At 36.8% G+C, this 26,938-nt stretch overlaps 1 protein-coding gene across 1 annotated transcript; it reads right to left on the bottom strand.

Annotated features, from left to right (window-relative positions):
- Window positions 1-3,535: 3,535 nt before the first annotated feature.
- On the bottom strand, window positions 3,536-23,599 carry CUNH18orf63 (chromosome unknown C18orf63 homolog). The gene is made up of 13 exons (XM_070421554.1): window positions 23,466-23,599; window positions 21,483-21,561; window positions 19,652-19,708; window positions 15,423-15,534; window positions 14,770-14,811; window positions 13,240-13,316; window positions 10,302-10,411; window positions 9,144-9,240; window positions 8,951-9,036; window positions 7,613-7,796; window positions 5,289-6,287; window positions 4,816-4,905; window positions 3,536-3,726 (listed from the first exon to the last, which is right to left on the bottom strand). Exons 1-13 carry the CDS (start codon window positions 23,597-23,599, stop codon window positions 3,721-3,723), a joined length of 2,073 nt encoding a protein of 690 aa, XP_070277655.1. The 3' UTR covers window positions 3,536-3,720.
- Window positions 23,600-26,938: the final 3,339 nt, after the last annotated feature.

Genomic DNA, 26,938 nt, shown 5'->3' with positions numbered 1-26,938 from the left:
TTAGGCCCGCTCCCGAGGGCTCCCAGACTGCAAGAGGGCACAGGCCGGGCTGAGGGACCCACCCCGCAAGTGCACGAATTTTGTGCACCAGGCCTCTAGTATCCTATATAATAAAAGCCTAATATGCTAAGTGTCCAGTTGTCTGTTCAATCAAAGTGTAATATGCTAATGATATGTTACGGCCGCTCAACCGCTCACTATGACATGCACTGACCACCAGGGGGCAGACAGTTGACCAGTCGCTATGATATGCACTGACCACCAGGGGACAGACGCTCCAACCGGTAGGTTGGCTTGCTGCTGGGGTCCGGCTGATAGGAACTGAGCGAGACATGCCCTGGAGCCCTCCAGCCATCCCTCCCCAGCTGGCCAACCTCCTGCGTCCCTCCCTGGCCCTGATCGTGCACCGGTGGGGTCCCTCGGCCTGGCCTGTGCTCTTTCGCAATCCAGGACCCCTCAGGGGATGTCAGAGAGCCGGTTTTGGCCCGATCCTGCAGGCCAAGCAAAAGGAATCCACTGGTGCATGAATTCGTGCACTGGGTCTCTAATACATACACACACACACACACACACACACGAAATTTATTTTGCCTGTTGTCTATCTCTCCCCATTAGAATATAAGGTCAGTGTTCACTGATACATCACAAGCATCTACAGTCATGCTTGGCAAATAGCAGACATTAAATAAATACCTGTCCAATGGAAGAATGAAGGGCATTTCAGAATAAAAGTTCTGCAAAGTGGTGGAGACTTAAACTAGTTTACCTGATTCCAGCAGCAAATGCACGTGAAGAAATGCAACCACAGAGGTAAAAACTGTAATTTACCCAAGCCTTTCCATGCCTACATAGACACTGTGACATATGAAAAATATATCTATTTGAAATGCCTTTATTTTATATTTAAAATAAGACAGTATGTAGGATACAACACAATTTAAGCATCAATATATAATGACCATGACATCATTAAACATTTATAAATACTGCCTATTCTTAAGTATCAATAAATACCCAATACAGTTCCAGGATAACACCAGATGATGAGCAATTTGAAAAAGAGCAAGACCTGGTTAGTGAACTGGTTAGTCAAATAAAAGCTATTCATTGACAAAACCATATTTTTTACTTATTTATTATAGAAAGCAATAAAAAAAAATATAATAATGTATAATTATTACAGATAATATTAAAAAACAAATACAAATGTAGTAAGCAACACTATAAAATTTAAAATATGAATAGTACACGTACAGTATTTTTACATTTTTATAAAGATGAATTCTTAGCATTAATTTTGGCAGACTGCCATAGTTTAAATGCAATGGCTGATCTAAGATTCTTGACAAATAAAAATAACTTATGTATGGTTTTAAAATGATAATATTTATAAAACTAACATACAATTGGAATGTGAATAATGACTTGGCAGCAGGGTAAGGGGATGTCCACATGCATGTGAATCACCAAAAATTTGAAGAAGTGCAATTAGTTTTCCTTAAGTTAGATTTGGAATTATTCTGGCTTTCAAAATTATAATCTTTAAAATGAACCAAAATATTCCTTGATTTCTCTAGTGAATCCTAGCAGAGCAAATTGGTCTAGAACATGGGAGAATAAATAATCTGAACATGGATAGTAAATAAGCAATTAACTAATCTGTCCATGTATCTATACAGTAAATCATACATTACTGGGTATCCCCAAAAATGTATACAAACTTTGAATAATTATTAAGTCCAACAGGTTAAATCTGAAAAGAAACATCAATTGAATTATCAGCTGTAAAGTGTGTATACATTTTTTGGGAGAGAGTAAACTTTCATTAGCATGAATACTGTAAGAAAATAATAAACCTATTTTGCCCGGCTCAGTGGTTGAGCGTTGACCCATGCACCAAGAGGTCACCATTCAATTCCTGGTCAGGGCATAATCTCTGGTAGGGTTGTCCAGGAGGGACCAATTGATGTTTCTCTCTCATCAATGTTTCTCTTTCTTTTTCCCTTTCCCTTCCTCTCTCTGAAATCAATCAATATATATAGACAGAAAACAGACAGATACTAACACAGGCTTTGTCATGTAGGTTAACATTTCTCTAGATGAAATACTACACTATAAATTCTGAATTGGAAGATACTACACACTACTTTAGCAGTGGGTTTATCTTTTAATTATTCTGCTTAGTGCACTAACAATGTAAGTCTTTGTTACCTACAGTATGATGGCTGGACAGTCCAGGAGGGCACCTAAGACACAAGGAGCAGGGGAAGACCGGTTTTGAGAATGAGTGCATGCTGCCGACAACTGAGAGACCCAGTATATGTTCTTATCAATTGCACTTTTGTAAAACATGTTCTCACCACAGTCCCAGAAACAAGATGGCAGCCTGATCTTGACTGCAGTCTCTACTAATGATCTATCATACAAGTTTCAGGACGAGAAAGGCACACTCAGAATGGGCTTCATACTAGATGTGTTTCCCTATGAAAATGGTAAAATACTGTAAAATAGAGATAAATCTGGAAAACAAATGTTTACAGTAAAGGTATATAGTACATTAGTTAGCCAAGCACAATTTCAAGAGGAAGAATGATATTATAGCTTTGAAGTAGAGTTCATGTTCATATTTGCATATAATTGCAATGGCTTAGTGAAATAGCAAAAACAGTAAATCATACTTAAAAAATAAAAATTCCACTTATGCTAACTCTTTGATATTTTAAAAAAATGTAATGAAGGATAACTTCAGTGGGATATTGAGATATTTTTAAAGTATCTTACCACAACAATTATATTACATTTTGTAAATTAAACATCTAAAGTATATGAAAGCCAGAATAATCCTAGTGAGCAGCTCTATTTCTGTTTCTCTCATCTTATATGTTAAATTTACTTGTGATACGGACCGAAAGTTCAGTCTTAATGTTTGCTTCAAATCACAGGTGCTCTCACGTCTTTGCCAGGAACCTAGAGGGATTTGCTTGAGAGCAGACAGCGACCTATGGCGGTGCTGTCATTTCAGCAACCCCACTTTGCCTCCTGGCCGGCACAGAGCACAAGCTATGGACATGTCTGAACAAAGACACCTCTACTCCAATAGTTTGCTATGTCCCAGAAGGTTCTAGTTCTTCTGTGAAATGTTTATTGAAGGCTTCCTATTAGTTTTGTTAAACTAAAGTGAAACTTAGTGAGGCAATAAAGATATGGCAGACATTCCAAAAGAATGTATATATATACATTCTTTAAAAAAATGCTACCCCTTATTTGCTATCTTTAATGTAATTTACAATAGTAAAGAAGTATATGTGAGAAGCAGAGGAAACAGTGACAAAATATTAATAATGGTTGAAGCTGGATGATGGGTACTTTAGAGGTTCTTCATACTATTATCTGTACTTTGTGTGATTTGAAAATTTCAATAATACAAGTAGTAAGGACAAAATAAAAATATTTTCAATTAACAAAACTAATCATATAAATGGTTATTTTGCAAACATCTGAACAAGACTATTCATTCACATGACACTGTTATAGTGAAAAGTCTGGAAAAACTGAAGTGTCAATCAGCAGGGACTGGTAAATGTATCCACATACAATGAACCTTGTATGCAACCATGAAAAGTGAAACTGTTGAGTGAAAAAGGAGGTCCCACAGCTGTGTACAGAGCCCAATTCCACATGCACAGGAGTGCCCGAGTGTCCATCTATTGTTCAGAGTGTTTATCTCTGCAAAGAAGAATTACAGTGGTTTTTCAAAAAATTTTTCTTGAAACTATTTTGTATTTCTCAAATTTCTTACAGGGGCATATATTAATTTTATATTAGAAGGAAATTAGTTTCTATAATGATACCCTGTAATTTTTCTCATGTTATTCTGTCTAGGTGATGGGAATGATTTTGTATTTTAAAAAATTGTTTTAGGTTTTAAGTAATTCAAAAGTGGGAAAATTATACTTTTAAAAATTATGAAATCTGGAATAGATTTCATTTATTTTAAAAAACGAAAAATTTTAAGGCATTATAGCACATACATTTTTCCCTTAACCATGTACTGAGTTCATTAAAATGTAATATGTCAAAAACTACATGAAATACACATGATAAAATATATAGGAATAGACTTAAGTACCTTTTGATTAACTCAAATCAGACTGAAATTTCTATTAATTATAAAAATAAATAGTTTTTGGAAGAATAAAGAGGTAAATATTTTCTAGTTTGCTCATAAAGAATTTGAATTGAAAGTATTCCAATAGTTCTATGCAAAAAAGTGTTTGTAGATGTTTGAGTAATGTTTGTTCTTAGAATAGAACAGATGGCAAGATGGAATAAAATGCAATTTCCAGATGCAAGCTTTTGTGAATTCAGTGTCGTGGACTCAGCATGCTCAGCTAAATCTCAAGTTTACCTTAGCCAGCACTGCAACATTTTTGGAGTAAATTTTAACTTAATGATTAACTTTTGAAACATCCCTTAAGTTTAATCATCTTAGGTAAAAGTCCCCAAAGATACATGTTCTAGTGGTTTTGGACTCCTATCTTTGGCAGCCTGCTGCTGCTGTACCCTGGAGGCTCTTAGTCTGCAAAGATCCCAGCACAAAAGTAGGAAGAGCCCATAGTGGGACCTCTCTCCACCTCTTCCCTCTTCGGGGTCTCTTCTGTATTAACAGCTACTGTTACTTACAAAGGCTGATTTTAAGGCTTCAAGGGATTTAAAAGTAACTCCTCTTTATCAAGAGGTTGGAGATCCCTAAACTTGGCAATTCCAATTCAGATAACTTAATGAAAATAAATCAAAAGGTATCACCTAAGTTACCTTATGGATATTTCCTGCTTTCACATCCATGTTATAAGCTTGAGGGCTGATGAGAGATTTCTTAGGTTTTGATTTGTCCAAGTCATGTACCTGTAATCAGATTAAAGAATCCCATTTTTAATAACTCAACTGTATATAGTTATGTTAGGGCACATTTTCCCAATGTGTTTCTAGATGATCTTGGGAAAATCCCTTAAATATATTTTTTTAATATATCTTATTGATTTTTCACAGGGAGGGAGAGGGATAGAATTAGAAACATCGATCAGCTGCCTCCTGCACACCCCCTACTAGGGATGTGCCCACAACCAAGGTACATGCCCTTGACCAGAATTGAAACTGGGACCTTTCAGTCCGTAGGCCAACGCTCCATCCACTGAGCCAAACTGGTCAGGGCTCCCTTAAATCTTTACTTAGGGATTTTAAAGATCTATCATATGATAAATAACCCCAGATTAAAATTGTTTTCTTACCTGGTTCATAGAAGAACTGGATTGTCCATAGTGGACATTACTGGAATGAGGCTGCTTTGCAGGTTTTGAAGATTCCTGACATAGTTTTCTGTTAGGCCTGTGGGCTGTCCTGCCTGCTATCTGTCTGTGGTCACTGATATCAACTTCTTTAGTTTTATTGACTGATTGTTGAAGTAGTCGGGAACCTTCCATTTCTGTGTCTGATTCAAAAATGTGTGGTCTTTTCACTTTTAGTGACTCATGTCCCTTTTCTAAAATTTGTGCTATATGTTTGCTTGTTAAAATTTCTTTTCCATTCACTTGGCAGTCAATGGCACTTTTTAGCGTACCTAAACTCTTATTTGACATCTGCAATCCTGAACTATTAGATAATCGCTTATTTCCATTCATACTCACAGCTGATGATTTTTTGTTACAAGGGAGATATTTTGTCATATTTTCTTTTTCTTGCAGAGGTCTAAAAGTCTTCTGGTTTAAATTTCTAACTTCCATCTGAACATTACAATTATATCTTTTTTCTGTAGCTGGATCTAAATTCAGTTTGTCATCCTGGACCACATTGGTCTTAAATGAAAACAACTTGGATTCTGTAACAAGTTGTTTTCTTTTCAGGTTTTCAGGCTCTAAGACATTTTTATTCATCTGTAATGATCGAGTTTTAAAAATTGGTATGAATTTAGGGGCCTTGTTACTTTGGGAGCTAAAATTAGTGTCTTGAACTAGAGTATTTCCTCTGGTGGGCTTTCGTACTTCCAAATGTACTTGTGGTGCCTTGTCAGAGAGGGACTTCTTTCTGCTCTGAGCAGATTCTGGCTGGAGGTTCAGAGCTGAGAACACGCAGGTATTCTGCTGGCTGACCCAAGGCTCCACCTTGTGGTCTATGGCCACTGATCTCGATAAAGGATGTTGAGCCAGGGAGGGTCCTGTGGAAGGGGCCTGAATCAGAGAGGTCCTGAACATTTGTTTAGAGGTCAGATTGGGTGGCTTGACTTTGTTTTCCTGAAAGGATACAGATTAAGAATTTGTAAAAATATAATAATGTCCTTAATGGAAAAGAAATGATATAAAATACCATCAAAATAAGGATATAAAGTAACACTACAATATACACTGAGTGGCCAGATTATTATGACCACCTGATGTTTGTAGGCAAATTAGCCGTACACTGCATCATATGGGATATGGAAGCTGAAGGCCTGTTTGAACACCTTTGCTGTCTGTAGTTACCAAGACAAAACATATCCAATTCGCACAGGAACACAAGGATTGGACAGTCGAGCATTGGAAAAAAGTCATGTAGTCCGATGAATCACATTTCCAGTTGCATCATGCAGATGGCAGAGTGAGAATTTGACGGAATCAGCATGAAAGCATGCACCCCACATGCATGAGTACAACCCTTCAAGCTGGTGGGGGCAGTGTTATGGTTTGGTGCATGTTTTCCTGGCATGATTTGGGCCCTTTAATTCGTGTGGAACAACATCTGAATAGCACAACATACCTAAGTATCATTGCTGATCAGGTTCATCCTACCATGTTGATGGCGTATCCCAATGGAAATGGCTTCTTCCAACAAGATAATGCACCATGCCATGGTGCTCGTATTGTGCAGGAGTGGTTTCAAGAACATGAGGGAGACTTTACCTTGCTTAGGTGGCCCCCACAATCACCAGATCTCAATCCAATTGAGCATTTGTGGGACGAAGTTAAAAGAGCCATCAGACAGCTGGTTCCACAACCATCAAATCTCACAGAATTGGACAGTGCTATTCATCAGGCATATTGTCAGATTCCTAGCATAACCTTTTCAACATCTCGTGGAGTCAATGCCAAGAAGAATCGCTGCAGTATTGAAGGCAAAAGGTGGCCCAACGAAGTACTGATGGGGTGGTCATAATAATCTGGCCACTCACGTTCAAATATATCCCACGTTCAAAGGCTGTTAAATCGAGTTGTTTACCCGTATCTTCAGAAAAAAAATCACTTCTACTGTCGTGGTAAACAACCTGCTTCCCTATTTATAATGGTCTGGCCCTCTAGCAACTTCAGCGCATAATTATAGCTAATTTGCCTACAAATGTCAGGTGGTCATAACAATCTGGTCACTCAGTGTATAAAATAATAGCATGTTAAATACAATAACAACAAATGGCAGAGACAAATGGTTAAGTATAATCATAGTAAATAGTATTAGAGAAACAGTGACCTGAGAGAAAAATAATTATATCACAACGGATTAGGTGGTTCACCGGAGAAGGCAAGAGATCGAGTAAGACAGGTGCACAGTATGTCTCAGAGAACTTGAGAGGACACGAATGTCTTACCTGTATACTTGGTTTAGTTAGTTCTTGTGTGGAGTAGCACGGTTTCGTTGTCATCTTTATGGGAAACCCACATATATGGGGCAGTTTAGATTTTAAATCTGAAAGAAAACTTTTCAACACATCTTCCAAATCTACCCTTGGAAAGAACTGTATGGGCTGACTTCTGATGCAACTGAGAGGGTATGTGAACAATGTTAAAGAACAACGGAACATTTTTATGCAATAAAAAAAGTTTAAATAGTAACTGTTAAAAAGACACACACAACTAAATCTATTTTATATATTGCTTATTTATTCCAAGCTAAATAATTCCAACTTTATAATCCAAAGCTAAAAAGCATGTTTTCTCACAGGGATAGTAATTACTTCTATTTTAATATCCACAATCAAAACAGCTCATTGGATCCTTATGACACAGCTTTCCTTACAGGCTGGCAAACTAAGACATTCTAGAAATGATTCATAAGGAAGACACTATGACCTTTATGGATTTAAAGTAAGTATTTATAGTAAACAATAAACAGGATGCAGCTCCAGAAAGCAGTGAAGACTCAGGACAAAGAAACAAAACAGATTTCATTTAAGCTCTAAAAGCTGTTCTTTGAAAAAAGCAGTTAATTTTCTGATGAAAGATATTCTGAAGATTCAGAATAATGACTTGGCATCTAATGAAAGGGAATAATGGATATCTGTGATCTTTAATTTTATATTAAGATTTCGGTTAGGAAACAAAATACAGAAAGAACATTATGGCTCTTCTCTCTTCATTTTGAAACTCCAGCTCGTCAGAATACAAAGGCCCAGGAGATCCGTGTTAAGACTAAAGAGATTCACAGAGCACTTGCACTCCTTTGTGTGTAGATTTTAAAAAATAATGTTAAGATATTTTGTTAAATCAATGGGGTGCATTAAGTGCAAGTCAAATCCTCTAAATTTTGCCTGTAAAGCAATCTTCCAAAAATAAAATTCTTTGTTAAACTAATTCTAATTCCACCCTTTCAGTTATATCCAAAATGCCACTGGAGGGAGCCCTTGGCTAAGGAGACTCATGACTTTTTTCTTACTTTGTAATAGAAATCAAATAAACATTTTTTCCTTCTATCTACTGTAAAGTTTCTTTCCTGTCTAATTGTTGCAGAAGAGTTTAAGGGGAGAAATATCATTATTAAACTAATTCTCAAGTAAAAATGGGAAGAAAAACAAAATACTCATGCAGATAAAAAGTAGAGAGGAAAGTAGTTACATTTAGAGAAGGTTGAAAATGTTATCAGGGCAGGAGAGAGACTGGGTCACAAGGTGGGCAGAGAGCACCCATTAAGGGTGGTGTGTAAAGGATATGTAAAGATCCTTTCTCCTATCATTTTGAAGTAGATGTTGCAGTATATTTTAATATTTCCACCATCTTCTGGAAGTTTGTAGCCATACTAAAAATTAAGAACAAAGCTGAAATTCTCGAGAGACAGCTAAAGTTAGGTTAAATTATAAGTAAAATCAAGTAACTTCCTACATAATATGTATTTTTATTCCTTACCAGGTCATCCCAGTGCATCTGGAAATCTTTATATGAGTGAAAAGGACAGTCAGGAGGTGTGGTATGACGAATACTTAATATCTTCCCCATTTTCATACTATGAAAAGTAAGAGTTTGGTAAAATATCATGAGCCAGTGCTTAGATATGTTAACTATGAGATTTAGAAAGCATTAAAAACGATTTAACAGCCCTAACCGGTTTGGCTCAGTGGATGGAGCATTGGCCTGCGGACTGAAAGGTCCCAGGTTCGATTCCGGTCAAGGGCATGTACCTTGGTTGTGGGCACATCCCCAGTAGGAGGTGTGCAGGAGGCAGCTGATCGATGTTTCTCTCTCATCTATGTTTCTAACTCTCTATCCCTCTCCCTTCCTCTCTGTAAAAAATCAATAAAATATATTTTAAAACAAACAAAAAAACGATTTAACAATTATCTACACATAAGTAATAAACTAGTCATTTGTTCCTAGTTCCAAACACATACTGTATTAAATCTTAACAACTAGAATTGTTAATAATAATTGAATTGATGCAAACAATGTGCCAGTTATAAAGACAAAATAATGACTAATATTGCCACACATAGATATTCCTGGTAACTGTTACACTTTAGGGAAAAGTTTAAGAGTTGAATGAATCAGAGTCAAATCTATGTTTCCCATCTAATCTGTATCCTTTCCTGAATGATTAAATTATTATGCATATGCTTGCTAAAGTTCTTTTTTTTTGTAAAGCAAGTTAAAATTTCATCCCAAGAGTCCTATTTATATTAACAAGTCATATTTTACTGAATATAGTATAATCTTAAAATTTAGCTCATATCAAATGATAATGAATCATTATTAGTTTATAAAGTTTTAAGATTATAATAGTTGTAATCTCATGAGACTTAGAAATTTACTTAAAAATTGATCTAATAAATATGTATAATAAATGTATATTTTACATTTAATGTATAATAAATTTATTTTCATAATCTGATAGAAGTTCACAGTTTCTGTAAATCTGACAATATTGCTGCAATATGTTTTTTAAAGTTATAATTCAGTTTCAGAAGTTCACAAAATGGTTTATACTTTTGCACATCTCAATGTTGAAGCAAAATTAGGAAAAAAATGGTATATTTAACCTCCCCTAGTTAATAGAAATTGAAATCTCACCTTGGCAAAACGTAGCACCAGTTGCTTAAAATTGAATGGCCCTCAATGACACCATTCTTGTGAGTATCAAAGTCCTTTATAATGCTTTGAGAAATATCAAATTCTTTTAGCTTTCAATAGAAATAAGATTTTAATCCATAAGTCCTCAAAAGCATTTGACAAAAGAAGACATACTGTATTTGTTAGACACACACACACACATACACACACACAGTTATAAAGTAATTTTAAAGGCTTCAGTTACATTGTACCAACCACGTTCCATGATGTAAGTGATGTTTCAGCTCACCCTGTCTCTTCTCTATACAGTATAGCAAGAGCTTTACTACTTTCCTTCTTAACTCCCAATGAAAACTCCTATTCTGTACTGTTTCATAGATAAGTATGAATTGTTATAGTAGTCAGGTTGTAAAAATGCCCTATCAAAAGTGTAAGGAAGGTGAGATTTAGAGGCACTGATGACAAACTATAATTTAGGAACTTAATTTAAATGAACTAAACAAATATGTATTGAGTGTATAGTGTTAGTAGAAAAGAGAAGAACATCTTCTGATTTCTTGTTTGCTCCCATGTTGAAAAAAGCTCTGCTACCCTGATGTCGCTGTGCCCCTTATTCATTCCTCTCTAGCGCAGATGAGGTGACTTAAAATTAGGACAACTCTTTCCTCTTCCTCTTGGGAGCTGGCCTGCTGGCAAAAACTGGTGTTGTGCATTCTCTCTGTCATTCTGGGACTGGTGCCTGATCTCCCAAGGCAGCCTGTGGATTTCCATCACTGTCATTCATGGGTGGGTCAATCTACCTACTTCTAGGTTCAGATAGGCCACATTCCCCAATAGCGTCTTCTCTTCTTCAGTAATAAATAGTGTGACCATATGTCTGCTAAACTAAATAAAATGGAGACCAAACCTGAAAATTCTTTACGCAGGCAAAATCAATTAAGGCACATAAGCAAAACTTAATCTAGCTTATCCTGCAATGCAAGCAAAATTTAACTTAGATTACTTTTTGTAAATGCCTCAAGAAACCATAAGTGAAACTTAAACTGTTTTCCAAAATGGTGTTAACAAATTTTCTATGTAAACTGTCCTGGAACAACACACCTCTGAGCTTCATTTCACTGTTGGCTTTAAGACTCCTGGTTCATGAATTGTTCTTTTATGTACCATAAACTCTTAACCACCCATTTTTAATTAATGTGATTTTATTTTTAACATATTGTAGTTGATACATGTTGGACTATATCCCATTAGGCAAGTGTCCCTTTCACTCTCAAAAGTGTCCATTTTGGATAAGTTACATTCTCATCCTATTCATAAAGGTGGTGTATTGATCTCTATGTCTTACTCTTCTTTGTCAATCTCTAATTGGTTCAAATCTCAGATATTTAAAACAGAAGTATCGTCTGTAAGAAATCAAAGGGCAGATAAGGTACAATAATTAGTCCTCAAGAAGCTTATAGGGAATATATGAGGAGTATAACTCTAGAAATACAAGTAAGTACGTGAGCATGGTGTAGAATGGCATGAAGATTTAAAAGAGGGTGGAGATCACACTGGGTTTGGAGGCTTATGTTTCCTCATCAGTACAAGATATTAACACATTTCGTACCGCTCAGGAGTTTTAGCGTGTTTCGAGCGCCATCTGTTAAGGACCGCTCACGAGTGTTCTCGTTTTTCACGCCCATGGAAAAAGGAGTGAATCTAGATACTTATGTAAATTTTGTTTGGTCCCTCTTCATAGAGGAAAATGTTTTACGCAGTACCATACGTTAAAAAAGTACTAGGAACTTTAATTGTTTTTGTAAATAAAAATGTTATAATTATTGAAAAACAACACCTAAAGTGCATTATGATGATTTAAATAACGTGCAGTTTGCCCAAAAATGTGCGGTCCCTGGCGTATGTCTTAGAGATTTCTATGTGGTACGCAATGTGTTAACACCATGCAGGCCATTCCAGTTATTTATTTATATGCAAGTTAGCTTCCCTACTGGCTCACATAATTCTTGAGGATCAGAAAGTAGATCCTATTCCTCTTTGATTTGTTCTTCGTAATAAAAAAGTTAAACAGAAAAGTGAATGGAGAAGCATTTGAGCTGGCTCTTAAAGGATTAGCAGCATGTGTAGCCAACTGGGGTGCTCCAAGCAAAGGCAGAGTCATCTATCCCATGCCTGGGGTTTCTCAGCCCGGACACTTTTGACACTTTAGGCTGGATAACTCTTTGTGGTGGCAGCTGTGGGGTTGTGTCCTGTGCGCTGTGCACTGTAGGATATTTAGCAGTATCTCTGGCTTCTATCCACTAAATGTCAGTAGCAACACACCTCTTCCCCTTTGTGATAACCAAAATTGTCTCAAGACATTACAAAATGTCTTATTTGAGGAACAAAAGCACTCATTTCCCCCTTCACCTGTTGAAAACCAATGGCACAGGAGAAGGCAAATCACACTTATTGGGTTAGCAACAGTAAGGTTCTATACTGGGTGCTATGAAAACAGCAAAATAAAAGACATATCCTTCAACTAAGAAGGCAAAAAGTGTTACGTGTAAAAAGTAGGTGCACACACACAAGCTATCAGAATGCCAATGGGGGAATATTACATTTACTATGGGCTGAAACAGTGCTTTTAATATTTGAAGTTGTAAGAAGAGGCAAGAAGTGGGCACTGAGGCAGGACAGGGTTGTGGGGAGTCTTGAATGCCATTAAAAAGATTTTTGAGCAAGGGAATAATATGATTGGATCTGTGTTAAACTGACAATATTTTCTTTGGGTAACCAGATTTAGAACAATATCAATATACCAAGAATTTAATATGGATTGTGAAAATAAAAAATCTTATCACTCTTATTGTTAAAAATTAAAACCTACTGGCATGCTAGTAATAATAATAAGTATATATTAAATAAAGTTAATTATGGAAATCAAAATACGTGGTACCTCAGGTGGTGGCAGTCTGATTGTATAAGCTTCTATACTTAGACAAACTTGAGTTTCTGTTACATTGATGTCTAATGCTGAAAATAAAATATTTAATTATAAATTTTCTGAAATTATTACTCCATCCTATCAAATTAAGTATTTTAGTAACAAAAGAAATTACTTTAACTTAATTTTTCAAGTTAGAAACTCAAAATGGCTTTTTTCTCACACATGGTAAAAGTCAATCAACATATTATATCTGACAGTCGCAGATGGGACATCTACAAGAAGACAAAGGCTGAATGAAGCAACGTGGATATTTGGGTGTGTATGTGTTGGGAGATGTCATAGGGCAGGGTGGCATTAAGAAAAATGGGATATCTCACAGTTGAGAGGGAAACTCAACAAGTATCTTTTACAAGTCTGACATCTGTCATATGTAAAAATGTAGATTGTCTTCTTAAATCAGGTGGTACCATGCCATGATTCTGACTTCAGTAGTCATTCACTAACGAATGCCCTCAAATATTCTGGCAGATATACTCTGGATCTTATAGAACCCCAAGGCTTCTAACTTGCTATTTCATAATTAAAAGTACTTTACAAGTCAGATACTTATTATCTTGGGAAGGGGTAATACCTGGAAGAAAGCAGGAGGAAGCTTGTGAGGTATTGGTAAATGTTCTGTTTCTTTATTTGATAACTGGTTATAAGGGTAAATTTAGTTTGTGAAAATCCAATGAGCTATAACCTTCCAATTTGTCAGTTTTGCTGTAGAATATTACATTCAGTAAACTAAAAGAAAAAATTCTAACACAGAAATAAAGAATTTTGCTCTCCTAAACTGTTATCTTTAATCTCTGATAGCTGTAGTCTCCTGATAGTGTTTAGGGATTAAACTAAATTTAGGAGCGAACCTATTTATCCATAGCTAGAGTATAATGACTACCACTGTTCAACTTAAACATAAAACTAGTGCAAGGAGGACAGATGAGATCCAAGAGCTGTGGATTGATTAGTAATGTCTACCTGGGCTTAGGATTTCCACCTGTCTGCTACATCTGGACTACTGCCTAGGAATTTGTCTAACTGCAAATAGCCACACATACCATTGAAAGAATTAAACTATATCATAAACTGTTATTTTAGATCATCTGTGTCTTTTCAGACTTCAAGGAGAAAAAGAATCATGTTTCCATAAGAAATAAAGCTTTTATTTGCAACAATACTGAAGAATTTCTTATGATATAATTCTGGAAACTACACATTATAAATTCCTGTAAGAATTAAATCCTTTATAGTCATAATTTTCTTTAAGTAGAGAAGTAAAAAACATAGCTTTTATTCCAATAAAGATAAGTGAATTTTTCTCAATAAGGAAGGCTATATATTTTGAACCAGAATTATTTTCCCAGGTGAAATTGTGATTATAACAGCTGATTAAACTCCAATATAACCTAATCACCAAGAGTACAACTCAACAATTTGTAGCAGCTTAACTGTTGACTAGATTAATGTTTTTATCTATTGACATACATTTTTACTTACCAACAGCATTTTGCTTTCCCATCTGAGAAAGAAATTCTCTTCCTTAAAAAATGGATAGAATATGCCATATTATTATAATCTATAAATCATGCTTGATAAATACAACGTTTTCATGTGATATTATCAAAGCTACAGAAAATGCTTTAAAATGCAGTTTTATATAAAAGAATATCTGATGTCAGCTCAGAGAAAAAAATATAACCACTCAAAAAGTACCTCTTCAATTAAAAGGACAGAAATACCCAATTATACCCTCAAATATTTATTTCCTAATATAAAATGCTTAGGAAAGGTCAGACCTCAACACAAAACTCAGAATAGCCTTTTGGTTCCAGAAATATTGATAAATTCTGTTCATTTTATAGTAAGGCTCCTCAGTTATATTTATTTCTAAACATCAAGTATTATATAATAAACATATTTTCTTTTCCTTTGTTAAAAAACACATTTTGTATAAAAAAACATCAGCAAGCTTTGGATATAATCCCAAAGTAAAGAGATGACATTTATGTTGTTGTGGACTTGCTTGAGAATGCTTGGTTGGGGCTATGTTTTAAAAACTATTCCCTAAATATATACTGAAATTAAAAACATATGCACATAGTAGAAGTAATGTAGTCAGAAAGCTACAGTGCTGAAAAACATAGCGTTACCTTGCACCAAGAGATGGCCAGTTTTATTCCAGGCTGGAGCTAGTCTGGCCGTGAGTGAATATGAAAGGCAGTTTTGAAGAATTACAGGAATTACTCTTCGTGGTGCCTCTACCTAAAAAGATCAAAGGGTAAAATATAAGCAAATTACACCAATCAGTATGTCCCTATAAGCTACCAGAATATGTCTGTCTTTAAATCACCACCTAACAAACTGGGCTATTCTGGATGATAGTTCTAGTCACCACAATCCCATCTAGTTCTAAAGTTAAAGAAGTGTTCAACCATTTCCACTCCGAAATTATAACTACTGCCATGTTATAATAAGAGACCAATTCCACCTGCTTATCCTGGCCCAAGGAACCTAAACTTTTAGGGCCTCTGTGTTACAACCTTACACTTTACTTTGTATTCTGCTATACACAGAAGAAACCAGACCAGAACTACATTGTAACATTTTTCATAATTGTTCACTCTAGTTCAACACCAGAAAACAATGAAATACTTACATGGGTACCAGCAAAGAATCTTTCCTTGTAGAGAATTTTTAAAAATTAGAACTTCTGATCAAGGGGAATAATAGGATGCAGATTTATCCTCCCACTTGAGACAAAGTACAAAATGGGGCAGGTTCTATGAAACAATGGTTTACAGGACATTGGATATCAAGCAACAAACAAAAGCAGTTCCTCAGAGACGGGAACCTATGATCACCCCAACATATTGACCGAAGAGGGTTTCCAGGCTTTGTGCATGGAGGGCAGCCCTGGAGGAGCCAGAGTTGAGAGTCCAGGGTGCAGAGCCAGAGTTGAGAGTCCAGGGTGAAAAGGGAAGGCAAGCTTTGGGGGCAAAGAGTTGGTGATGAGAGAGCTGTACAGAGAACAGACTCTGTACAGAGAATAGACTCTGAGACCAGGGCTGGGGACAGAATCAAGGCTGTTTGCTCTACAAACATCTGTGCAAATACAGTTCAGAAGAAAATGCTGCCACTGCCTCTACTACCAAGACATGCAAAAAAGTGTTAGCACCAAGGAGAACTGTCTCCCAATATTATCCACCCTCGTTTTCATACTATTTTGGCTTCGGGTAAATTCTCTCAGGATGTAAATAATTAAACTGTTGGTGAGGAACAGGACCAAATCTGTTCAATTGTCTCACAGATCATTTAATTAAGGCTACTATCAACAGGACTCCAACCTGCAGCTTTGACTTCACACATGCCCCCAGGGTCCAGGACCCAAGCAGCTGAACAAATCCTGTAACTATCAGGATCTACCTTACAAAGCCAAATGGCTTTCTCCTTGATTCTGTGTTGACTTCCCCTTGGCCCGAGGTCTTAACCCAGATACAGCAGGATATACCAGCTCACATTCAGCCGTGACATGCAAGGAGGAAGTCTAGGCCAATTCTATCATTCATAAACATCTTGACTGGTGACCTGGATGCCTTCCAGGGCACAGATGGTATTACTGATCACTTCAGCTATAGTCCGGGGCAAATTCTTTATCACATTTTCTCAGTAACTGATACAGTAGGTAGACAGAAAATAAGTGAGAATATAGTACCTTAACACTGTCAACTAACATGACTCAATTATCATGTCTCAATAAATTCTAAAAAATTCAAGTTATACAAAATGTGTTCTCTAGTCACAACTAAATTAGAAAGCAGTAACAGAAAGATCCCTGGAAAATCCCCAAATATGTGGAAACTACATAACAAACTTCTAATCTATCCATAGATCAAAGAAGAAATCAAAGGGGAATTAGAAAGTATTTTGAACTGAGGAAAATAAAAAACAAAACATGCTTACAAGGACATTTATAGCAAATAAATGTGTCTATATTGGGAAAGAAAAAGTTCTCAAATCAGTGAATTCAGCTTCCACCATAAGAAACTAGAAAAAGAGCAAACTAAACCCAAAATAAGCATAAGAAAATAATAAAGACCATAATGAAAAATCAATGAAAAGCAAAAGAGTAAAACAATGGAGAAAAATCAATAAAACCAAAAGATGTTCTTTGAGATCAATAAGATTGTTAAGCCTTTAGCAAGACTGGTCGGGGAGAAAAAAATTTAAAAACATATTATCATATATAGAATGAAAGAGGTGACATCACTACAGACTCTATAGCAAAGGAAAATAAGGAAATATTATATGTAAGTTTATGGCAATAAAAGTGACAACTTAGATGAAATGGACATATTCCTTGAAACAGACAACTTAAATACTCTATTATCTATTAAAGAAATTGAAATTATAGTTTTAAACCTTCTATTAAGGAAAACTCTAGGCCAGTGATGGCAAACCTTTTGAGCTCGGCGTGTCAGCATTTTGAAAAACCCTAACTTAACTCTGGTGCTGTGTCACATATAGAAATTTTTTGATATTTGCAACCATAGTAAAACAAAGACTTATATTTTTGATATTTATTTTATATATTCAAATGCCATTTAACAAAGAAAAATCAACCAAAAAAATGAGTTCGCGTGTCATAGGTTCGCCATCACTGCTCTAGGCCCAGATAACTGTATTGGTGAATTTTACCAAACATTTATAGAAGGAATAACAAAAATTCTACACCAACTCCAAAAACTTAAAAAAGGAGGAAGTTTTTTTCCTACTATAAGCTTTCTGAGCAGGGAGTTTATGTGGCTCACAGCTTTAATTCCAGAAACAGGTAGAGTGCTCAGGATATGCTAGGTGTTCAATAAATATCTGCTGACTATAATTACTATTATGCAGAAAGTATCCATAAAAAGAAAAGTTGAGCAAAATCACAAAGGCCCAAGAGGAGAGGAAAGTCAGGCTGGAAGAAAGCTCATGAATATCGAGGCACCTGGGATCTGGAAATCTGGTGAAGGGGCCTAAGTAAGTTTACTTAGTAACAATGAGGAATTGGGATTCATGAAAAAAGGATAAGAGTATAAACAAAAAGATTTTAAATATTTTGACATTGGACAACTTGCAGTGATAAAGTCAAAGGTGTAAATTACAAGACTAGAAGAAAATTCATCAAAAAGTGTTTTTTTTTATTAGTGTATAAAGACTATGGGAGATGTGTTTATTAATTTTTCCTTTTTTCTTATATATAAAATGATGATAGTTGGTATAAATATTCTTTTACTAAATCAATACTGAAATGCTATATATTCTTGTGCTAAAAATAACTGTTTTGATCCTTATTATTCATTTCTAAAATCGTATTGTATCTATTATTTTTGTAACACATTTGTCAAAAATCAACATAATGTTTATCTTTAAGTCAATATATTAATAAAAAAGTATTAAATTCCCCCAAGAGTGTGACAGTAAGACAGCAAAGGAGTCCCCACAAAACCATGAGACATTTTCCACAATAAAGGACAGAGTTTTGTAGGGATCCCTGAAGACCTAGTTTCTAGTTCTAGGTAAATGATATACCGTAAATATGGTTCTCATAGTTCAGATTTGTCTTAGCCAAAAGATTAAAGAATACAGCTTTCCCATAGATTGTGACTGACAGCTGAAACCAGCTTTCGGGTTCTTCAGAGATTTCTTATGGAGTTGCAAAGCACCTTTGGGTATTGTTAAGACGTTATAATCCTCCTAGAACCTAAAGAAAGTATCTAATCTTGGAGTTGACCAGAAACCTCATTATCCCAAACCCCAGTTGATCAGCCTGCTGGAATAATCCAGAACACAGTGCGCCTCAGAGAAACATGCAGAAACATGAAGTGAGCTCTAGCCAAGTCTCCATGGTCTGAGTAACTGAGACACAAGAGATGCTCAACCCATGTATTTATATTTTCCTTGCTAAGATCCAGAAATTCATTACCATGTAGAATACAATTTATATTGTTTTGTGCCTCTGCTTATAATATTTTTGTTTCTCTGGGTTTCATTTTCGTCATCTTTAAAATGGGAATATTCAGTTCTTGGAAGTTATATATGCTAAATAAGATTATGCCATGTAAAATGCCTGCAAGAAAGTACTCAACAAAAAAATAATCCTCTTCCCCTCTGTCTCCCTGCAAGAAAGTACTCAACAAAAAAATAATCCTCTTCCGCTCTGTCTCTACTAACTGTGCACAAATTAATTGCTTGAGAAAAAAATTGTTCAGCTCTTTCACATGCATAGCAACAAATTATGAGAAAGATACTCCAATTTTTGTTGGCTTATAAAAGAAGTTGAATACAAAATCAATATAAACAGCATCTGAAATTATTATCTTTAAAAAAAAACACGTACCTTAGCTCCATATTTTTCAATATAGGCATTAAGTTTTCCAGCTTTATAAAATGGTATCTATAACAAAAATCCACATTTATAAAGATGACTTAACATATATTAAATAAAGCAATACATAAAAGACTTTAAATGTTACACAGCAGAGAGCACAGAATCAGGCCATCATCCTGATAGCTTTTATGCCTTGGAGAAGCAAGTGATGACCAATCTCTCCCTGAAATAGAATCTGTGGATACATTCTCAAAATGAGGAAAGCCTTTCTGGGGGTGACATGAACCAGAAACCATAAGAAGAAAGAGGCCAATAAATATTTAACATCTTCCATAATATACAGTAAGTTATTATATCTTAAGAAGGAAAATGGACATAGTGGAAGATCAGAGAAAGTTCAAAAGGCCAAGGCGCTTCAACTCACCAATGAAATAAGTACAAATAAAAAGAAGATATTATTGCCCTGACCAGTTTGGCTCAGTGGATAGAGTATCGGCCTGCGGACTGAAGAGTCCCAGGTTCGATTCCGGTCAAGGGCATGTACCTTGGTTGCAGGCACATCCCCAGTAGGGAGTGTGCAGGAAGCAGCTGAATTGATGTTTCTCTCTCATCGATGTTTCTAACTCTCTATCCCTCTCTGTAAAAAAATCAATAAAATATTTTTTTTAAAAAAGAAGATATTATTTGTAAGCTAAAAGATTGGCAGGTGTATAAAGGTTGAGCATATCCAGTATTTGTGAGGATGTGGAACTATAGGTTTTTTCATACATCATTTGTTAAAAATGTAACCTAGAAGAACTGTTCAGATAGCAATTTTGCAGTATCTAGATTACAGTTAAAATGGCCTGCCATCCCTCTTCTAAGAATTTAATCCATAGAAACTACCAAACGAAAATTATATAATTTCAGTAATGCTTTCCGAAGCACTGTTTGTAATAGCACAAAACTAGAAACTCAGATATGCATAAATTATTTTATAGCCATACAATGAAATATTTCACAGCCTTAACATTGAGAAAGATACATGTGTTGACAGAACAGTATCCAGGAGAGGCTGTTAAAGGGAAAATGAAAGGCAAGCTTTAAAATAGTATGCATAATAATTCCTTTTATAAATAATGTTGTAAATTTTTTTATAGCATGTAATATATTTGCAATAAAGCAAAACATTTTTAGGTGGCTCTTCTAAAATTAGATATTTGAATTTACTAGAAAGCTAAAGAACAATCTCTTCCTTATTCCATAAAATTTCCAGGTAGAAAAAAAACACACAATTAAGAGGTATGAGTGTCTAGTTGTTTACCAACAGCTTGTCTTTCTTAAAAATGATATTAAGGATGAGAGGGGGGAAAAAATGAACATATAACAATATAACCTAGAAGGAAAATAAAAGAACTGATAATTTTGTATGGTTTATCAGCACTGTTAATAAATGTTGATTTCAATAAATTCTGGGATCTTAAAATCTCAGAATAAGATCAAAATTATTTAAAAACAATTGGAGATTGATGGAATGAGAAACTTCTTCCTTTATATTAAGTGGAATTCTAAAGAATAAAATATAAGAAAAGGATTATATCATTAAAAATGTTGCAGTAACATATTAATCATCATTCGTAGTCTTCATCTTAACATTTATGACACAAAAAACTAAATATGAAATTAGAACCACAAAAATAGATTTTGAATGTCAGATATATCAATGTTAAAGTCTGCTATGCTTCAAACTTTAAAACACTATAGTCTTCAATTTGAGCTATAATTAGTACCTGAATTACTGTTTATCAATATTGCCCCAAATAATTAGTAATAATACTTTATAAAATGTTAAAATACTAACCGCCATCACCACCCAAATTTGGCTAAATATTCCAGGCACAGGTGATACAAGAATATCTTGGTGCAAAAACAGCAACTGCCTGTGGAGATAAAATTATTCATTTTGAAGTGGATTTGCCCACTGTTTTTTCCTTTAACGGAACATTTTAAAATCACTTAGCTCCAATTACGAGTTTAAGTCTCTTCCAGGCAAAGATTGTGTTATAGATTTCTGTATCTCTCCCCACACTTAGCATTACCTTGAACACTGTAGGCACTCAGCCAAGACTTGAATTAAGGGAATTTTAAGTTACAGATATTGATATTAATTTGTAAATTTGTCCCTGCATCTGAGTTTCTTAACCTCTTTCATCTGTGAATATGAATTCCCCTTTTAAAACCCTATTTCTATCGTAAGTGTAGACTTAAAGAAGTCTTAACACTGAAGAATCCAGCTCTTTTAACTTCTGTTTCTTCCATTTTCCTTTGTTTTTTTAAGTGGTGGTTGGGGGAACAGGGGCAACAGTTTAAGGACTCAACTATCAGTGAATTTATCAACTAGTTCAACGTTAGAACTAGATTCTTTTCCTGCAAAAATGAAAATTTTGTCCAAGTCAGATGACATTAGTGATTTTAGTTTAGCATTTAACAGCCAAATAAACTTAAAACAAAAATTGCTACAATTGAAATTATCAATAATTTTGTTTTCAAAGGTCAAGGAAAAGGTGGGAAAACACAAAAAGGAAGAGTTGAAAATATAATTTTCCAAATTACTAATCATCTAGGAAACCAATTTAAAAAACCATGAGTGAGTGTGTGTTGGGGAGGGGTTATCTCAAAAAGTAAAATGAGACAAACCCAGTCTCATCTTTGATGTCAGAACCTGGGTACAGCAGGTACTTGCTTTTACAAGGCCTGCCTTTGTCTGAATTTCTCAGTTACTGGGAGGATAAGTAAAAACATCCCACTCTATGGGCATGGCCTCATTCCATTTGAGAGCAAACGTGAGAAAATCTTGCAGACAGTTTTCTACCTATTTGTTCCCCAAATGGGTCACAGATAACTGCTCTGCAGGTATCAAACTACATACTAGCAGGAAGGGTACAGGCTCCTAGATGCACTTGGGTGGGAATATATACAACAGGGAGAAGAAAAGTTTTGTTAATAGGAGAAAAATGGAGGACACCCCAAGTGTCTTTCTTATTTCTGACCCCTAGCAATTTTAGAAGTGTCTGTTCCTCCCCAAGAAATTCAGTTACAGAGAGAATCTTGTCATGTATTCTGAGTCTTTTTTTGAATGCCTCAAACAATTGAAAGGACTAGCACAAGGTGGGTCCTCAGTAATCAGGGAGTTAGACTTGAGGCTTCAACTTAGCTGCCTTCCAAAGACTATATTGGGTTAGCAATATAGGGGTGGGCAAACTTTTTGACTCGAGGGCCACAATGGGTTCTTAAACTGGACCGGAGGGCCGGAACAAAAGCATGGATGGAGTGTTTGTGTGAACTAATATAAATTCAAAGTAAACATCATTACATAAAAGGGTACGGTCTTTTTTTTTTTTTTTTTTAGTTTTATTCATTTCAAACGGGCCGGATCCGGCCCGCGGGCCGTAGTTTGCCCACGGCTGGGTTAGACATTTCAAAATAGTTGTTGGAGAAATATTCTTCAGAAATACTCTTATATTGACCTGAATATTAAGAAATTATATTAATTTAAAATGTTTACAGTATCTCTTAAAGTGCCTCATAAACAGAAGGTACTCAGTATTTATTAATTGCTACCTCTAAGTTTTGAGGAACCTGATTTATTTCACCAATGTCTATAAACAGTGAGATATTCTATCTCAAGTATTTTAAATGTAATCCTATATACCTAGCCCAAATAAAATTTTATTTTAAAATAATATACACAAACTGAGTACTTTGCTTTAAAGAAGATACTGCTAAAACAGCTCTCACAGGTCTCAAAAAGTTTAGAAACCATTAGTTATAAATATATTCTTACCTGCACATCTTAATTTGTGTACTTCTAATCTCGGTATCTGCCACCCCATTATGCAATATTATCTTGACGGCACAGAGTTTCTGTAAATCTGGAAGTGTGATGAAGAACAGTGACTGCTGCCTAGAATCATTCATATTTTCCTGTTGGCTAAATGCCTCAGCAATCAGGCCTTTAAAATCAAACAGACAAACAAACAGCAATAAAAAGGTAATAAACTATACCAATGCAACAGAATTATTTGATACTGTGTTGAAATCTTTATAATAAAAGCATAATATGCTAATTAGACTGGATGGCTGAACAGCAGAATGACCATCCAGATGACCTTCTGGATGAAGCCAGGGCTGGAGGGCCTATTCCACTGCATGAATTTCATGCATCGGGCCTCTAGTAAGATAATAAAAACAAATAAAAAACTTTAGCAGTTAAATGTCACTGACATGTTACCTTTAAGGTTCTCTAATAATAATCTAGAATTGTTTGGTATATGTTTGTTGTTTTTTTAAAAAATATATTTTTTTATTGATTTCAGAGAGGAAGGGAGAGAGATAGAAACATCAAACACTTCTAAGATTGCTAGAGATCAGAAATAAGAAAGACACTTGGGGTGTCCTTCATTTTTCTCTTATTCACAAAATTTTTCTTCTCCCCATTATGAGAGAATGATGAAAGAGAATCATTGATTGGCTGCCTTCAATACTCCCCCTACTGGGGATTGAGCCTGAAACCCAGGCATGTGCCCTGATTGGAAATAGAACCCTAATCTAGTTCCTGGCTATTCTTAGCTTTCATTTTGATCTTTCCTATGAAAATAATAATTGTTTTAGAAATCAAAATATATAGCAAAGTTTTCTGCTGTTTTAGATTATCTCTGTAAAGTACTTCAAAGTTAAGGAATATATTTTCATCATTTTATATGAAAGAATATGTTTACTGAATGCCTAAATTATCTAGTTTCCTTTTCCATTAGTTATCTGGCTGTAAAATGTCTATTTGGGACACATTTTACAGTTCATAATTCACAGAGTATACCTTTGAAGTCTATCTTATGTGTTAAAGAAAAACTGGATTTTAAGTTCAACTTCTCTAATGTGCACAAGTACATCAGGGGGAAAAAACTGAGATTGTACCACTTCAAACTTTTTTGACATCAACATATTTTCTCTCTTTAATAAGAAAAGTAACACATACAGCCTGGGAATCTGCAAGTGTGACTAGCCTTAAGTCCAGTCTCCGTAACCAAATGCCTGTATGGTGCCATTTGAGCAAGACTTCGGGTTGCTCCTCCTCACTCAAGAACCACTATGCTTAACGTTTTCATCGTTAGAGATCACTTGGTTCTTTAAAAAGTGAAAGTACTCTTAGAACCTTTAACAAATTCACACAAGGTGTTCATGACCTAATGATTTCTGACATTGAAAATAAAAATATTATGTCCTTCTCTCTGCTTTTCCACTCTCTTCTATGTAAATGCTTACTGTTGTGAAAAGTTAACACAACATGAAGTACAAACGACTGCAAACACAACCTACTTCACAATTTTGCCTGAAGTTCACTTCCTGTGAAGCGTTCTAGTAAAGGCATCAATAATGAATGAGGTGCAGCATAGACCACAGAACTGATTATGGCTTGGGTCCAGAGGCACAAGTCTGCGTATTTTAAAGAAAATGGGTCACATCATTGTGGGAGAAAACCTGCGATGTCACTTTCATTTCTGAAACACATTTTCCACTCAAATTACTTTCTATTCATTTTCCCAATAAATACCTTGTAGCAGAGTTAGCAGGAAATTCCTTTGAGGGGCCCTCCTCTTGTCAATCCTCAAAGACTGATCAGAAAATTGCATGTAAACAACTCTGACCTGTTCAGAAATAGGCCAGAATTTATTTACTTTCATCATTTAGAATCACCTTAACATTTTCCTAGATTGTATAAGCACACCATGAGGCTCAAAACCTGGGCCGTCGCCTGATAAACACGTGGATGGAGCGCTAACACCTGGCTCCGGAACAGCTGCCCTCCAAGTTCTACACCTGAGGACTTCGAACCCAGACAGAACCTAACTTTCTGCGGCCACTGAACGTAAGTCTAAGTAACTTCCGGCCCACCTGGAGTCTGGAGCCTCCTTTACTTCCGCCTCCGCGGGGCCTGCTGGGAAAACAGGGACAGGAAATCCCACAGGCTAGTTTCTTTCCTCTCTGCGCCTCACGCTCTTACGGACAGAAAAGGGCTGCGGGCCTTCGGGGAGGAATGTTTCTCCCGCCCCTCAGCCACACCTGGCGTTTCCACACCGTTTCCCCACCACACACGGGTGGGCGTCCTGTCCCGTGGACGAGCCCCTCCCCTACTCCGTCTGCTCCTAACAGCAGTCAACCAGGCCCGCAAAACGCTTCTGAAAAGGAAAAGCGACGCCTTCCAAGCTGACGCCTCCCGCCTCCCGAGGCTGATGTGTGGGCCTCTGCGGGGAAGAAGCCGCAGGGTGTGGGGCAGGACCTGCAACAGCCTCCCTTGCTCCTTCTCCGGCTCCTTCTGCGGCTCCCTCGGCAGATGTTTCCCGTCTGTCCTCACCTCTGTGGGAACACCGAGCGTGCAGTTCGCCCACTGCCTCACAGCGCTCTTGGCTCCACTCCCAGCATGCTGTGCGCGCCACCACTCCAGGCCGCCCTGCAATCCCAGCATGCCCTGCGCGCCACCACTCCAGGCCGCCCTGCAATCCCAGCATGCCCTGCGCACCACCACTCCAGGCCACCCTGCAATCTCATCATGCCCTGCGCACCACCACTCCAGGCCGCCCTGCAATCCCAGCATGCCCTGCGCGCCACCACTCCAGGCCGCCCTGCAATCCCAGCATGCCCTGCGCACCACCACTCCAGGCCACCCTGCAATCTCATCATGCCCTGCGCACCACCACTCCAGGCCGCCCTGCAATCCCAGCATGCCCATCGCTCCGGGCAAGCCCCGCACACCACGTGCTCCGGGCATGCTCGATAATTCACCACACCCTGTCCGCTTCCACAGTCACCCACACGCCCTTGCTCTCCCCGCCAACACCTGCCAGGCTGCCCCTGTGGTTCCCTGAGAGAAGAGCTGGGGTTGGGGCCAGTGGGTGGGGCCCCGGCCGTCCTCGAGGGAGAGGAAAGCTGCAGTAGGGCCGCTGGGGAACCGCAGGCACGAAGCCCCGCGCTGCCTACGCTGGAGGGCAGTCCGGCCTCAGATACACAAGTCCACACTTGGCGTCCCCCGGAAAGACCTGCGGCGGCTGAATTGTCCATGACTAGGACATCCTGCGGCGCAGCGTGAAGGGGAAACCTGGGGCAAGTGCGGTACAAATATTACTAAGTGCCTCCTGTGTTCCGGGAGCTCTTCTAGGAGTTAGTGATGGAGCATTAAGCAAACAACATTCCCTGCCCTCGTGGGGCTTACATTGTACTTGGGGGTCGGGGGACAAATAAATAAGCAGAATATTAATATGG

Source organism: Myotis yumanensis, unplaced genomic scaffold, assembly GCF_028538775.1.
Source record: "Myotis yumanensis isolate MYYU_CA2020_CCGP unplaced genomic scaffold, mMyoYum1.0.hap1 SCAF_7, whole genome shotgun sequence".
NCBI classification, from domain to species: domain Eukaryota; kingdom Metazoa; phylum Chordata; class Mammalia; order Chiroptera; family Vespertilionidae; genus Myotis; species Myotis yumanensis.
The sequence above is the reverse complement of the archived record's forward strand: the minus strand, read 5'-3'. Positions and strand labels throughout refer to the sequence as shown.